This window comes from Artemia franciscana, chromosome 2, assembly GCF_032884065.1.
Source record: "Artemia franciscana chromosome 2, ASM3288406v1, whole genome shotgun sequence".
Taxonomy (NCBI): domain Eukaryota; kingdom Metazoa; phylum Arthropoda; class Branchiopoda; order Anostraca; family Artemiidae; genus Artemia; species Artemia franciscana.
The window spans coordinates 19,281,792-19,298,576 of record NC_088864.1 but is presented as its reverse complement, the minus strand read 5'-3'; the positions used below and the strand labels follow the sequence as shown (position 1 = coordinate 19,298,576).

Genomic DNA, 16,785 nt, shown 5'->3' with positions numbered 1-16,785 from the left:
CTATTGACGTCTTAAACAAAGCTAAGAATTTATGTATGAAAGAAAATTCCACTACATCAAATATAATGACAATAAACTTCTTAAATTTTTTGAAATCCACTCCCATTTTCTTAGACCCTATCCTACCCAAAATGCTAATAAAACATGTTAAACTTCTTGGCTTCACAAACTTCTAATAATCCTAAGTAAATGGTAGATTAACTTTGTAATGGTCAAATGTTGGCAATACTCTCACAAAGAACAACAAAGAAGTCTTTCTTGGACCATTGAAGTTGAGAGGAAGTTGGCCATTCCAAATAGCATTTATAGAGACACCTATACCACACTAATATATTAGGCATTCTATTATAGAGAACTAGGTCACACAATTACACTCCACGCGGTTATCCTATTTTTTCCCTACCCTTGAGGCAATTTTTTCTGTTCCTTGCTTTTGCTATCTGAATGAAAAAAAAGTATATTACACATCACATTAAAAAAGTTAAAGAGAAACAAAGAAATAAAGTAAAAAGAAAAAAAAAGTAAAAAGAAAAAAGAAAAAAAGTAAAAAGAAATAAAGTAAAGTAAAAAGGTGCATGTCAAATGCACTAGGATCTGTCGACAAGTATTCCCCAAGCATTTCAACATGTGTCAAATTGGGTTCTGACTTATGTTGAAAACAGGTAACTTTTTTTGTTCTGTCAAATTTATAGATGAAATGCTCCAATTTAAGAAAATCAGGGTTTTATATCCGTTTCTGATAAAACTTCAAGCTTCTAATCAAACAGTTAGATTTGTAGATGTTGTTCTTACATAATGAAACGCTTTTCAAACCAAAAGTCTTTAAATTAAGCCTTTGAAAGTAGAAAAAGTGTTTTGTTTTTTTTTTTTTTTAAACTGTCAAATTATTGGTAGGCCTTCCTTTGCCCTATGTTCAAAACTAGAGAACAAATATGGAATGACAAAGAGAATCACCTTTATATAGATCGTAAAAGTAAAAAATGAAAATAATAAATTTTTCACCTGAAACTAATTAGCAGCATTAAAACTTAAAAATAAACTTGATTCTCTTTATATGAGGGGAACTGCCCCCTCATCAATCCCTCACTCATCACTATAAAGTGTTTTATTACTTTTAAAAAGCTTTTTGTTCTAATATTATGGCCCTTGTGTTCCAGGAGTCATTCTTAAATAACTAGGGGAAAAAAAGTCAAACTTTAGATTAAATAGTAAGGTATTGAAAGGGAGGGATCCTTTTCTTATATGGAATAATTTCTGTTTGTTTCAAGTTTTTATGTTGCTTTTTACTTTTAGTTGAAAACAAATTTCAGCTAATTGCTGATTATTCTTCAATTAATGCTGGGATATTCACCTCCCCGTTCATGGACCCCCCTCCCTACAAAATAAATTCTTGAAGGATAGTTGCTCCTGCAGATAATGCTCCCTGGGAAATTCTTCTGGACAATTCCATCCTCACTGAAAATCACTTGTGGGAAATTTTATTAGACAGTTCTGTTTGAAAAAACTCTCCCTAGCCTTCTGTTATTTAAGAAAAAAATACCTTTTTTATTTAATTTCTGATTATTTTGAAAGTCATGCTGGAATTCCCCCTTTCAGTTCCCACCCCCTCAATAGAAAAGTTCTGCAGGAAATTCCCCCATGGACAATTTCTACTGCCAAGAATTCCATCATGGAAAATTTTCCTCATGTAAAATACCTCTCGCAAGAAAATAACCCCACACAATTCCAACTGCACTGTAAATATACCCCAGACAATTCCCCAAAATATCTCCACATAAAGACAAATAAAAATTTCCTTTTGAAATTTAGGCAAACTCCCTCTTTGTAAATTTTCCCCTGGAAAGTTTAGCCCTGGGAACTGTTCATCTCATTGAAAACTCTCTTCAAGGAAACCCCACCCTTGCCTACATTTGTCTGTAAACATCCCAATAACAAATATTACATGTAAACAATAGGCAATTTCAATAGCTTACAGCACTTTCCCTTGAGGCTTGGGTGTCTTGTCATCCTCAGAGCCATAGTTATTGGACGTTTCAACTATGCTGAATAAAATGGCTATCTCAAAATTTTGATTGGTAAGACTGGAGCAACTTATAGGTCATTATGCTATCACCTCTGTGTTGATAGTATGCCAGGGTTGATAGCTTCAGGCTCTGCAGTTGACATCCATACCCTTTATCCTCGAGACCCTTCACACATTAGTTGCCCATATTTGAACAGATTCGAGAGCAATATGGTCTGTTTTATTGATTGGCGTGGTGACACATATTCCATACTTAAATCTAGGTCACACCAGACACTTATAGAGTTTAGTCACTATTACTGGGGATCTACTAGTAATTATATGCTTGATGATGCTAAGAGTCTGGTTAGCCCCTGCTACTGTGGCTTGGGTGTGACAGTTGAATTTAAGGTCTTCATCCACAACAACCCTAAATCTCTATCTGAGGTGCTCTTGGAAATTGGTTGCCTCTCACAAGAATTTGGTAACATTGAATATTGCCATCATGGTTTATTTCTTCTAAAATGTAGAACCTTGCACCTGTTAACATTAAATTTGATTCTACATATTTTGACCCATTTTCAAAAGCAATCTAGGTCTGACACTATTGAGGCTACACTCTGCTCTGTGTCAATGGGACAAATAAGCTTTGAGCCATCAGCATATTACCTTACCTTAGACCTTAGTTCCTCCAGAGCCATTGGTGGCACATAGAGCATTGACAAAGCCTCTCCATTCGTCCTGCATTGATGCTGCAGCGATGACGTCTTCCCATTCAGGTATTAGTGAGGTACCAGCCGTCCTCAGATCCTGGTCACATGTTTGTCTCAGTGTATTTTGTGGTGGCTTTGCTTTCTTCTACTGTCTGGCTTTCATTCATAGATTGTTTGAGGAAGGCGGCTCTCTTCCATACAAAGAACGTGTTCCAGGTATGTCCACTGCCTTCTTTTTAGCAACTGAATGACTTGAGTTTGACCTGTTTTTCTGCATATTTCTACATTTGTATTTTTTTTTGTTGCCAGCTTGTATTCAAGATTCTTCTGAGTTTCATATTTTCAAATGCGAGGATCGTTTTTTTAAGCTGGGTGTTTATGTTCCTACATTCACTTGTGTAAAGGAGAATAGAGAGTACATTGCTATTGAAGAGTTGAAGCTTCAGTTGCTTTGAATATTTGTTGCTTCTCCAAATAGGCTTCAGTCTATTGAATTCATCTGCAGCTTTAATCTCAGTCGAATTTTCTCCATTGCAATCAATCCAGCTACCTAAATACTTGAACTCCAGGACTTTTTCTAGATCTTTGTTTTTGCAATGGAGAACAATTGGCGAGCTTGTGATGGTTATGCTCTTTGATTTGTCAATGTTTATCTTTAGCCCAACATTCTCTGCATTCTTAGTGATAGTGTCAAGTAGCTGCTTCAACCGTTCTTTAGACTCTTCAAAAAGGACAATGTCGTCTGCAAAGTCCAGATCAAACAGTTGCTTGTTGCTCACTTTTACCCTGTAGCCTGAAGTGAATCTCAGGGCATAATCCATTATAATTATAAAGAGCATGGGGGAAAGTACGCACCCTTGAGGAACACCAGACATGATCTTGAAAAATCTGGTTGTACTGTTTTTGGTCTTTACACAGCATTCCGATTCTTCATAAAGTGCTATAATCATATCTACTGTTTATTAGATATGAGCCTTAGCATATAGGCTAAGTTTATTAGTCATGTTTTTTGGAGTATTGTTAATGTAGGTATTGAAAATTGTCAGTCCCAAAACAGTTTCTTGAGGCACCCCACTTAAGACATCTGCTATTTCAGAATAGGAAGCTGTACCACCTCCACCAAAAACTCCTAGCCGCTGCTTTCTTACCTTCAAGAAGGATATAATCCAGTCCACCACACCCTCTTCAATACCAATTGCCTTTAGTTTCAACTGGAGCCTATGGTGACAGACTTTTTTGAAGGCTTTAGCAAAGTCTAGCAGAACCATATCAACTGGGAGACTTTGATCAAGGATCTCAATTATGTAATTATATGAGTCAATCAGTTTTGTTTCAACAAATCTATTTTGATGGAATCAGTGTTGGTGTTTTGATAGAAGGTTACTTGTGGCCAGATGTTTGAGGACAGCAGTATTTACAATGCCTTCAAGGATTTTCCAAACAGCAGAGATAATATTGATTGGCAAATAATTGAGAGCTTTTGTGTCGTCACCTCCTTTATGTATTTTAAGATATGGGCAACTTTCCAGTCCAATGGTAATATTTTGGTGTCAATAGGCTTTCGGAAGAGCCTTGAGAGTGGCAGTGCTAATTGGGCGTGAGCTTCCTTTAAGAGTCGTGAGTGAATGCCACATAACCCAACTGACTTATTTGGATTAAGCTTTTTTAAGCCAAGACTAAAGCTCAGCCTTATCTATTATTATTGGAGACACTTGAGCATTAATTATTTAGTGTGGTGGAGTTGTGGGCAGTGTCTACAATTGTGAAAACTAATGTAAGCTGGTGATTCATGGTGTCAGCGATTTTTAAGGGTCATTTAACTGGATTCTATTTTAAATCAGCTTGGTAATCATGTGCCTACCGTGCTTGTGTGCAGAAGCATATTTCCAGAACTTCTTGGGATTAGTTTTTGAGGTTGCCACAATGGCCTCCTTGCAATTATCTATCAATTTTCTGGATACTGCTTGAACTTTGTTCCTTGTAGCTTTGAACTCAATTAGGTAATCAACCTTATGTGGGTTCTGAGCTTTAACAGTTTCTTTTTCTTGTTCCTGACCATCTCCATTTCCCTGGACATAAAAGGGAGAGTTCTCGGTTTATATCTCCATAGGATAGTTGTGATTTTATTGATGTTGTCCAACAGCACATTTTTCATTATCTCCTATGTGTCTTCTACCTCTATAAATTTGACAAATGACCAATCAAACTAACTGAGTTAATGCTGGATTTGACTATAGTTTGTATATACACGTTTAATCAGGCTTGATGTCTCAGTCAAAATCAGCATTTTATTGCAATGTTGTCACTACTTTCAAATGAGGCTATGCTTCTATGTTAATTAGTGACTCAGGATCACTCATTAAAACAAAATCAAGGAGCAAAGGGTCTTGTCCTTCAAGAAATTCTGCTGGAAATGTCACCACCTGGAATATTGATGCAAGAAATCAAGAGGGTTGCTTATTTTCACCTCTTCATGATAGTGGGTGATCCTGGTTTCCAGGAGAAAATACTTCCTATTACATACACCACTTCCTACTCTGTCTGCCAGCTCTTATTTCCGTTTTCTGGTTAGAACTCAATATCACTAGTCTTTTACAAAGTTATTTTACATGTTAGCTTACTTAGCATGCCTAAAACAACAAATCAGTGCAAAAACATGTGAACTGCTACTGAAGTTTTTCTCCATGCTAGCACACCTTTCATTGGCAGCACATGACCAGTAAATTGGGGTCCATCCTTAATTGTGCTGCCAGTGTATTGTCAATTCTTTGTACACGATTAACAGTACAATATAATGCTCAAACAAAAAGAAGTCACTGTTTTATTGCCCTCCATCATGTTGTGTCTTTGAAAAGTTTGCTGTGAAAAAGGCAACAAATGTTACATAACACTGACAAAACCAATATTAAAAAAAAGCAGACTTGCTAGAAACTAAATTTGTATTTGCTAGTATCTTTGCAAGGTGATCACAAATTTTGTGGAAGTATTCTTTAGAAATAAAGGTCAACTAAGTTGTTTCTCTCCTTTTGGCAAAAGGGATTTACTTGTCACTCATGTAAATTTAGCTTTCCACAAGGTTACATACAATGATATCAAGAAGACCTAAATTGACTATGCAGCAATTGGAACACTGTTGAGTGACTTGGACTGGGGATTGCTGCTTTCGGGAGATGTAGATCAACAATGGATCATTTTTCAGGAAAAGCTCACAGCACTCCAAAAAAAGCAAGTACTGGTACAAGTACTGGAAAAATAGGAAAGAAGATGACTATAATAAATTTGGAAAGACTTGAAAATAATTACAAAATCTTACCAAACAACTTTATTCAAATTTTGATTGCAAGCTTGCTAAGAAACATCAAAAGGTTCTGTGACGACATATCTAGGATAGACCATGGTAGACATTCAAAAAAAGAGAAGTTAATTAAATCCAATGGAAAAGTGGTCACTGACATGCAAGAAATTGTCGACTTACTTGTTCGGCAATTTTAAACTGTGTTTACAGAATAGCCTGATGGTCCTCTCCCTGAAAGTTCAGCTTATGATATACCAAAGTCTATGCCACCTATGGAATGTGTCAGCAGGGCGAGATAATATTCACCCAAGGCTCCTCAAAGAACTGATGAGGGAAATCTCAACACTACTAGCCTGTGTAAGACGTTGCTTGACTCAAAGACTTTACCTTCAGAGTTGTGTTCTAATTTGAATCTTAGTTGATTATTTTTTCCACCTTTTTCGCTTTTAGCATTTTAGCATTGCACCAGCCTGGAAGGCTGGCGCAAGCTGACCTAATTGATAGCTTGTTTTATTTCTTCATTTGGGACTAGTTCAATTTCTTGCTTCAGCTCATGATTTGCTTTTTTGGAAATCTGAAGTTGCCTTAGAGTTTTGTCAGTGAAACAATATTATCCTTGGACAACTGCAGCTCCGTGCACTTAAGCAGTAGCGAGTTGTATGCATCCACTTGGCTTATTATTTCCCCACTCTATCTGCTGTGTCTAAGTTTGTTGTTCATCAATCTTCTGCCTGACACTACCTTTTATTGCTTCTTCCTCTTGGCAGAGGCGCCATTTGGACCAAATCTTGGGGTGGGCATGAACTCCATCTTGGCCCTCTCCCGACTCATTTCGTGTCACGTAAGAAAAAATGCGGGTTTTGGCAGCACATCGATCGAATATTCCAAGAAAAAAAGCATTTTCAGTACCCGTGTGTTGCTTGGAAATGTACTGTAATTGAATGTGGAACTTAGCCACACTGACCTCTAAGATTAATTATAACATCGAAGATCCCAATCAACGAGGTTAAGTGACTGAACTGAAAGTGGAAAATTCAACCAGACTACAGGCTGGCCTTCCTCAGCAAAAAACTTTCTTATTTAAGTAAACAATACGTTGGTGAAAGTAATCTTCATTGACACGCTGAGGCTTGTAGCAAAAATCTCAGTTTTCCTTCAGCAGAAATCTTTCAGATCAAATATATTTACAAAAGGGAACACAAGAGAAAAAAATATTTCAACACTCAAGGTAACAAGGGGGACTGCCGAGGTTTCATCTTTGCAAAATCGTTAACAAGCTGGTCGTAGTCCAATTTTTTACTAAATCCTTCTCTGCAAACATCAAAAGGAGGTGACTGAGACGATCGTCTCCTGTTGTAGACCGCAGGTAGTTTTTCACTATTTCTAGGCTAGAAAACAAACGCTCATTCCTCGCTGTTGTCACAGGAAGTGTGACAGCAATACGAAGTACTTTAATTACTTCTGAGTAAGCCACTGGTAATGCCTGAAGATGGTCGACAATGTCTAGGAAGTTTTCTGGCTTTTTCTCCTCATTGAGCAAAAAACGCTTGGCAATACCAGCTTGAGATTCGAGAAGAATGTCGTCTATATCCAGCTCGCCGTAAAGAGCAGAGAAACGCTTGAGCAACTCTGTGTCCATAAACTTGGTCGAGCTTGGATCCAAGGCTTCAAGTGTGCTCAGTACTGGCAAGTTATCTGTAAACTTTCTGTCAAATTCGGCTAGTAGACGGTCGAAAGTCTCGGAGTACGCGCGCGTGAGGAGGAAGGGGCTTTTCCTCCTCAACGCCCTGCTCTTTACGCTTAAGTTTGACTCTTTCTCTTAACTCTACATTTTAAAACAGGTAAAAACTTTAGCGTAAAGAGCGGGGCATTGAGGAGGAAAAGCCCCTTTCATATACGGAGTAATTTCTTTTCGTTTTAAGTTTTAATGTCGCTCTTTACTTTCATTTAAAAAAACTTGTTTTTTTGTTTAATTTCTGGATGTTTTTGAATTAATGCATGTTTTGATCTTGACTCTCCGCACATAAGTAATTAAAACGAAATTTGCATATTTTTTTTTGGCTAAATGGCTTTTTCATAGTTTTAATCGGAAGATTTTGAGAAAAAAGGAGCGAGGGAGGAGGCCTAGTTGCCCTCCAATTTTTTGATTACTTAAAAAGGCAACTATAACTTTTAATTTTTTACGAACGTTTTCATAAGTAAAAAATATACGTAACTTAAGAATTAACTTACGTAGCGAACTTCTATATTCGTATGTTTTTATTGCGTATATGAGGGGGCTCACCCCTCTTCGATACCTCGCTCTTTACGCTGAAGCTTAAATTTTACCCCAATTCCTTAAGAATGACCCCTGAATCACAAAGGCCGTAGAATAAATAGTTGAAATTACTAAAAATACTTTTGCGTAAAGAGCGAAGTATTACGATGAGGTAAGCCCCTCATATTCGTAATAATTTCTGTTTGTTTTCAGTTTTAATGCTGCTCCTCACTTTCAGTAGAAAAAACTTTTCATATTTATTTTTTCATTGTTTTCTTAATTAATGCTAGAAAATCCTGCGCCCCCTCCAATGAATGTCTCTTCCCCCATGAGAAGTTCCTCCATGGAAAGATCCTCCCACGTAACCCCCCCTCAACTCTCCCCCCAACCAAAAAAATCCCCCTGAAAACGTCTGTACACTTCCCAGTAACCATTACTATATGTAACCACAGGTCAAATTTTGTAACTTGCAGCCCCTCCCACGGGAATTCCGGGAGAGTAAGTCGTCCCCAAAGACATAGTTATTAGGTTTTTCGACTATGGTGAATAAAATGGCTATCTCAGAATTTTGATACGGTGACTTTGGGGGGAAAATGAGCGTGAGAGGGGGCCTAGGTGCCCTCCAATTTTTTGGTCACTCAAAAAGGGCACTAGAACTTTTAATTTCCGTTAGAATGAGCCCTTCTGCGACATTCTAGGATCACTTAGTCGATACGATCATCCCTGGGAAAAAAAAAACAAATAAACACGCATCCGTGATTTGTCTTCTGGCAAAAAATGCGAAATTCCACATTTTTGTAGATAAGGACTTGAAACATCTACAATATGGTTCTCTAATATGCTGAATCTGATGGTGGGATTTTCGTTAAGATCGTATGACTTTTAGGGGGTGTTTCTCCCTGTTTCCAAAAATGAGGCAAATTTTCTCAGGCTCGTAACTTTTGATGGGTTAGACTAATCTTGATGAAACTTATATATTTAAAATCAGTATTAAAATGCGATTCTTTTGATGTAACTATTGGTATCAAAATACGGTTTTTTAGAGTTTTGGTTACTATTGAGCCGGGTCGCTCCTTACTACAGTTCGTTACCACGAACTGTTTGAAAAACTCAAGCGATCTTGATAAGTGTTCTTTTTTTAAAGGGTATTCCTGTTTTATAGTCTGAATTTATTTTTGTTTTTGGATAAACTCGATGATAACAATGAAAGGTTTGAATAAGCGTATCTCCTGCTTTTATTTCTGGGGGTAAAATCTTGATATATTGTAAAAAGTATTCTTCCTGGACCCTTTTGTCTGAGTAATTTTGAAAAATAGTCTTTTTTTCTTTTCGAAAAAGAAACATATTTTTTCGCTGCCTTGATGGTTTATCTCAATATTCTTTGTTTACAGGATGTACAGAAGCACTCAGTCCATACTCTGGTTTTCAGGTCGCTGAAAAGGTCTCATGATCTCTTTATTTCTAATCATGACGTCCTTCCACCTCCAGATGCAGAAGCGTAAGTCTGCTTATGAGATATTTTTTGGGTGTATGCTGGATTTTAGGAAAAGTTTACTGATTGGGCAAGTTTTTTCTGGGGTGCATAGAATTTTTTCGGGGAGGGGGGAATGAAAAAACTGAAAGGCTGTCAGAAGAGTAACATACCAAATAATATATGTTAAGTTTTCTAGTCTTAGATTTTCGCCACTTTTAAGGTAAAGTAAGAGAAGACTGTTGATTAAAAAAACAACAACATAGGAATAATCGTTTATTTTTTGCACTTTTACTTGTCATGTGTGACCTATCAAAGGGAAGCATAATAGCGCTGCCTGAATAATTATCGCTATGGCTCCAATCTCTAATTTTGTTTTATTTTGTTTGTTCACTAGGCCACTTTTTGTGGAAGAAGTTGTTGTAGAAACTTCAGAGTGGCCCATTGGATTTAAAATTGAAAGTTGTAGCGCCTTTTTAAAAGATAAAAGAAGTTGAAGGACAACCAGTCATCTCCCTTCTTAGCTGTCCTCTTACCGGAGGCATTTGATCAAAACTTTGATAATGTCATTTTGTTCAAAGTGGTCGAAAGATCCAATAACTGTGCCTCCAGGGATGACACAACCACCCTGCTGCACCTAGACTGTGCAAGTTACCAATTGTTTAGATATAAGTTTTGTTATTGGGAAACGGGGACATGTGTGATCAGGGGTTGCTCATCAGGTGAGCCTCCCCCTCTTATTCTGTTGAAAAAGCAGTTCTAGATTGCATCCCGAGGTTCGTTTTTGCATTTGGTTTGTATCCGACTTAACATCGTTTGTCGTGAAGATATCTCTCCTGTATTAAGGGATAAGGCTAAGTGAATCTTCAACTGCGCTTCTAAAATCGATCAACCTCTGTAGTATGTCAAGAAACCACCGCTTTTAGTTATTGTCATTTCAGTGAGGGTATTTATCATAGCCCTATAAGAGACGTTTTATTTAGTTTTTAGTATTGTATTGTTTCTATGTTGCTTTTCTTGAGGGATACATTTTTTAAGGTCTAAGATTTTTTAAAAATCAATCAAAAAGGCGTTAAAATTATGAGTGCTCTAGGAGAAAGATGGCGAAATAGAAATATTCTAGTAATAATATGATATTTTTTATGTAAAAAAATTTTTTCCAACCTTTTACCCCCTTGCTAAAAATACTTAAGACTCGCCATCTTTTTTTTTCTTTTTTTTTTTTTTTACTGGTACTCTTCTCCAGTTTTGAGCTTTCAGGCTGCGATGGAAGACCAAAAGTACATAAAAAGAGGGAAGTGTTAAATATATCCGGCAGTTACCCGGCCCCACAGCCAATATATCTTTTTTGAGTGATAAATAGAAAATTTAACAGAAGCAAGAAAGTGGCGTTTTCCCACGGGTCCGAAAGTGCTGCCATCTATTGTTTCTACCCATTTCTGTTCGTGATTTCGGCTGGGTTTATCATTTGTTTTTTCGGACTTGGGATTGAGGTAGAGAAAAGTTATCAGATGTACCTCTTAAACGTTAAAAGTTCTGTCATTGCTAAAGAAATTGGAGCTTATCCTTTGCTCCTTTCTAAGTGGTGAAGTTAGAAAGTTGGCCTATGGCAAAAAAATCAACTTTTGAACTTAGACACATGGTTTTTTTTTTCGACGGCAATCGATAGCTCTTGATGAGCAGATCAAAGTATATGACATCCATTTTTTGGTACAAAATTCCTTCATGAGATGTACTAGTTTGAGAATTTCAAGGGGTTGACAACTTCAGTAGTAAGGTACACACTGAAACCAAAAATAGGCCGATACCAATTGTGAGACATGTAGGGGACTTGTAAGAAAAGGTTGGCTGTTAGCTCATAATAGTCTTCGGCAATGAGGGGTTTGAAAATTTTGCTAATTGGTATATCTATTATTTGTTTCCAGTGTATTTGATGGTAACACCGATTTGGTTCCAGTGGTTAGACTTGTAGGGGACTTGTAAGTAATAATCATATGTTAGGCTACAATCATCTTCAGTGAAGAAAGGTTTGTAACTTTTGCTAGTTCGTGTAATACTCACTTTAACCTAGAATTAAGTGTTTACGCAACGGATACAAATGATAACGTAAAATAACGAGGCAGTTTCGTAATAATTAATAGAGTGTCAACTATGGTATTTTGATCCTGAAAGGTTACGGATAGCTTTATAATACCAACTAGATCATATAAGAAACTGTTTCAAGTTTTCATCCGTCACGATGTCTACGATTGATAAGGATAACGTTAAACTGGCTACAAAGTCAATTTAGTCCCTTCCGGTATTATCGATAGGAGATCATCTTCCGATATCGATGAGCTGATAAAAAATATGTCATAGTAGTTTCTTCATAATTAATTAGTGTCATTTATGGTATTTTGATCCTGAAAAGTTACAAAAAGTGGTATTTTGATCCTGAAAAGTTACAGATAGCTTTATAATACCAACTGGATTATATGATATTGTTCTAAGCTTTCATCCGTCACGATGTCTACGATTGAAAAGGGTAAAGTTCAATTGGCTGCAAATTCAATTTAGTCCCTTCTTTCGATATTCTTTTGTTATTGTTATTTTTTCAACGCTGAGGAGTAGCCTTTGATCATGTGATTACTGATCGCGTTCTTCTCTGAACATAACATTCTAAAAGATTCGATAGGCTGACAACTTCAGCGTTTAATCGATAGCAAAGAAACAAAACCAAGGTGTTGCTCTCGCAACACTTTATTCGGCGAAGCCAGACAAAGGTTGCCGCAACACTTCACTTTGCTCAGGCAACGTAGGTCTAGTTGTTTTATGTAAGAATGGTCGAACCTTCCCCTCCTGCCCATATATATATATATATATATATATATATATATATATATATATATATATATATATATATATATATATATATATATATTATCGGAACAATATTTTCTTTGTTAGTAGTAAATTGTTTCGGCCCTTGAGAATTCCAATTACTGAAATAGAATTTCTGCTAATCTTCAATTTTTTACAATAATGGCATTATTGTTCAAGGATGAAATTAATGAAAGCTATCAAAGCAAAAGATCAGTATGGTCCCGTTTTAGAAGAAGTCAAAAAGCAGAAATTGAGCCAAGTGCAAGGCGAGAAACTAGCCATAAAAGGGCCAGAGACTTTGGCTATCAAAAGCGCAGGTGAGAGATATAGTTTATTGTTAATTTTTCAGAAACTTATTCCTGTTTTTTATTCTTATTTTGGCGATTTCTGTACTTAAAACTAGGGTGTAAGGCCTCTTAAGATTTATTTGGAGGATTTTCTCATAGAAAAATTAAAGGGCCCAAAGCTTTTTGTTACTTACTCTCTCTGGAGAAAATCCCCCGCAAACATCAGCAACTTGGTCCATAATTGACCTAGAAGGCTGTGACCTGGGGGAAGGGGTTTACTGGGTTTGACCCCCTCCCCTGAGATCATTGTTCAGGTCATAAAAAAGTTCCAAAAAAGAACTAAATTTGTTATGCGCTTTGTAAAGTTTTTTTTACTCCCCCTCCACTACGAAAAAATTCCTTCATATGCCCTAGTTTACCTACATTCACCACGATTGTGAATTTCCATAAAAATATAAACCCCCTTTTTGTATAGCCTAAACATATAGTCTTTGCTTTATCCAGGTTAGAACCATTTTAGGAGCAACTCTTTGTAGGTTTTTTTATCCCCCAAATGTTCAAGTTCAATATGGGTTTTAGTTTCAAAATAAAAACATAAAAATATTCTTAACACAATTCCTTGTGCATTGTGGCATAAGGGAACCTCAGTAAGTAAGAATCGGACAAAGAGAATGTGAAACCGATAAGACTTGAAGCTTAATTTGACCTCGAAGAAAAAAATACAACACTATCTGACATTACCTGTTACTATCATTGTGCTATTTTTAAAATTCTAAATTGAAGTATGGATCGTACTTGTTATAAATCTCTTTTTAGCTTCATAATGATACATAGACAAACAAGTAACTTTTTCTATAAGAGTGCAATTGGCATGTTAGTGTCTACATTTTAAAACTATTCTATTGATCTGCATACTAATGTGTCCCTAACTGTTCCATAATAATAAAAAATATTTTGAAAGAAAAAGGATATACCGATCTCCAGAAAATCTCAGGATGGAGTAAATTAAACCTCAACTTTTAATTAAAGGTTATGTTACAATGAGGTTTAATTGAATTTTACATTACATTGAAGTTTGTTTATCAGGGTAGAGAAAAATGAAACCCCAATTTTTAATTTAAGTTTACATTATGATAGATTGAAACCAAGAAAGTCTTAAGTTTTCTAATTTTCCCTAGTGAGGCTTTACTTGTTTTGGTGCTAGCTGTCTGAAATTCCGCTACCCCCTTGCTTAAGTGCACAAGTTTCCTCTCTTAATCAGTTTTCCCACGCAGCGTTTCAGAGAGAAAAAAGGAAACAGTGTCGCAATGTCTTAGTTCAACCGAGCTAGGATAAAATAAGACCCGTCCCAAAATCATTTCTTACTGCCTGAATGCAAGATAAACCCTCATTTGAATTCTTCTGTGCATTTTAATGTCAATGTTTTTAAACACTAGTGTTGTATTCCTTATTTTATTGTTGAAAGAGAATACTATTTAGTCTGGCCTTGGTCAATTTAGTCTGGGCTTCCCTTCGTGAGATAATTGAAATAAAGACAATAATACCTTTAAGAAGAATAGGAGGATTCTAATTTAATTCCATCAGTAATAGTTTTTTTTTAACCATTTAACCAAAAAAACTGCAAATTAACCAAGTGTCCTGAAACTGGAAAGGAATTCATTCATTAAAAAAGTAAGTGCTCGGCTCCTTTAATTGCTGGGGAAAAGACGAAGGAGAAAATACCTCCTCCACTCTAATCTATTCAAATTTTCCCCCTTTCGTCCTTCCTGAAGTTGCAGTTTTCCTTTTATCATTTTTTCTGAACACTTTCCATCTTATTTAGGGACGACTTAATTTTTGCTTTGTCTTAGATTATTTTTGCTTTGAATGGTAAAAAGCATAATGTTCGGCAATGTCTCATCGTTTATCTCTAAAATGTTGCCTAGCTGTCTTAACCTCTCTGTCATTATAGCCCTAGAAAGTGTGATCTAACCAATCATACAGTTTATTGTCTTGTATACGGTGCTATATAATTTCCTTTCTACAGAAATCAGGCTAATGGCTTTGTAACTATCACACTCACTCTTTTCACCTGTCTTGCAAAGGCTTTTAAGTGTAGTTTTACTCATTAGGAATTTCACCCTTTCAAAATCGTATTCATGTTCTACAATAACTTATATCTTACCTCTAAATCGCAGTTTCGAAAGACTAATTTGCCACGCTACCAGCAACTGACGCCTTATTTTTTTTTTTTTCAATTCATTTGGTACTTTCTCTAACTCTTCCCTTCAAAAATAATTTCACTTCCAAATTGCAAAAATAATTTCCTCCTCAATCGTTGGCTTTCTTCTCTTGATTTCTTAACATGCTAGTACAATATGTTACTATGATGGCGTCTCATGTCGTCTTCTGGATCCTCAGCATCTTTATCCTGGGCCTCCAATTTGTGTTTACTTAGATCACACTTTAATAGCCTCTCTACCTCCTTGCTTTAGTCTTATTCTCGTGAGCTGTCTCTCAGATTCTCTCTTCTACCAAGCTTAATTTGTTTTTGCTAATAATCCTAGTTGTGTTTCTAACTTTCCTCCCTATGATATCTTTTCCTACTTCGTAAATTATTTTTATGAAATTGTTCCATTCATTTTTTGCACTTTCAAATTCTAAGCTGTCCGGTTTCATATACAATTGTTATAGGAAAGTTGCTTTCAGATGCTCATCATGAACTCTATTAGAGTTTTAAATATTTGGAAAGAAGTTACCCTTCCTAAGTTTAAGCTTTCAATTATCAAACAGTTCGTGGTAACGAACTGCAGTAAGGAGCGACCCGGCTCAATAGTAACCAAAAGTCTAAAAAATGGAATTTTGGTACCAATAGCTACATCAAAAGAATCGCATTTTAATGCTGATTTTAAATATATAAGTTTCATCAAGTTTAGTCTTACCCATCAAAAGTTACGAGCCTGAGAAAATATGCGTTATTTTAGAAAATAGGGGGAAACACCCCCTAAAAGTCATAGAATCTTAACGAAAATCACACCATCAGATTCAGCGTATCAGAGAACCCTACTGTAGATGTTTCAAAGTCCTATCTACAAAAATGTGGAATTGTATATTTTTTGCCAGAAGGCAGATCACGGATGCGTGTTTATTTGTTTGTTTTTTGTTTTGTTTTTCCAGGGGTGATCGTATCGACCCATTTGCACTAGAATGTTGCAAGAAGGCTCGTTCTAACGGAAATGAAAAGTTCTAGTGCCCTTTTTAAGTGACCAAAAAAATTAGAGGGCACCTAGGCCCCCTCCCACGCTAATTATTTTCCCAAAGTCAACGGATCAAAATTCTGAGATAGCCATTATATTCAACGTAGTCGAAAAACCTTATAACTATGTCTTCGGGGACGACTTACTCCCCCACAGTCCCCGTGGGAGGGGTTACAAGTTCAAAACTTTGACCAGTGCTTACATATAGTAATGGTTATTGGGAAGTGTACAGGCGTTTTCAGGAGGATTTTTTGGTTGGAGGCAGGGGTTGAGAAGAGGGGGATATGCTGGCGGAACTTTCCATCGAGAAATTTGTCATGGGGGAAGAAAATTTCCCTGAAGGGAGCGCAGGATTTACTAGCATTACTTAAAAAAACAATGAAAAAATAAATATGAAAAAGTTTTTTCAGCTGGAAGTAAGCAGCAGCATTAAAACTTAAAACGAACAGAAATTATTACCTATATGAGGGGCTCACCTCCTCCTAATACCTCGCTCTTTACGCTAAAGTATTTTTAGTAATTTAAACTATTTATGCTGCGGCTTTTGTGATTCAGGGGTCATCCTTAATGAATTGGGACAAAATTTAAGCTTTAGTGTAAAGAGCGAGGTACTGACGAGGGGGCGAACCCCCTTATATTTGTAATAAAAACACAAGAATGCA

The 16,785-nt window shown here is 36.4% G+C and overlaps 1 protein-coding gene across 1 annotated transcript in view; it reads left to right on the top strand.

Annotated features, from left to right (window-relative positions):
* Positions 1-16,785, top strand: part of LOC136038126 (pleiotropic regulator 1-like) — a 55,042-nt gene that overhangs the window by 8,145 nt on the left and 30,112 nt on the right. Inside the window, exons 2-3 of the mRNA XM_065721153.1 lie at positions 9,659-9,765; positions 12,778-12,917. Coding sequence (XP_065577225.1) covers positions 9,659-9,765; positions 12,778-12,917 — 247 coding nt within the window. The remainder of the gene's footprint in view (positions 1-9,658; positions 9,766-12,777; positions 12,918-16,785) is intronic.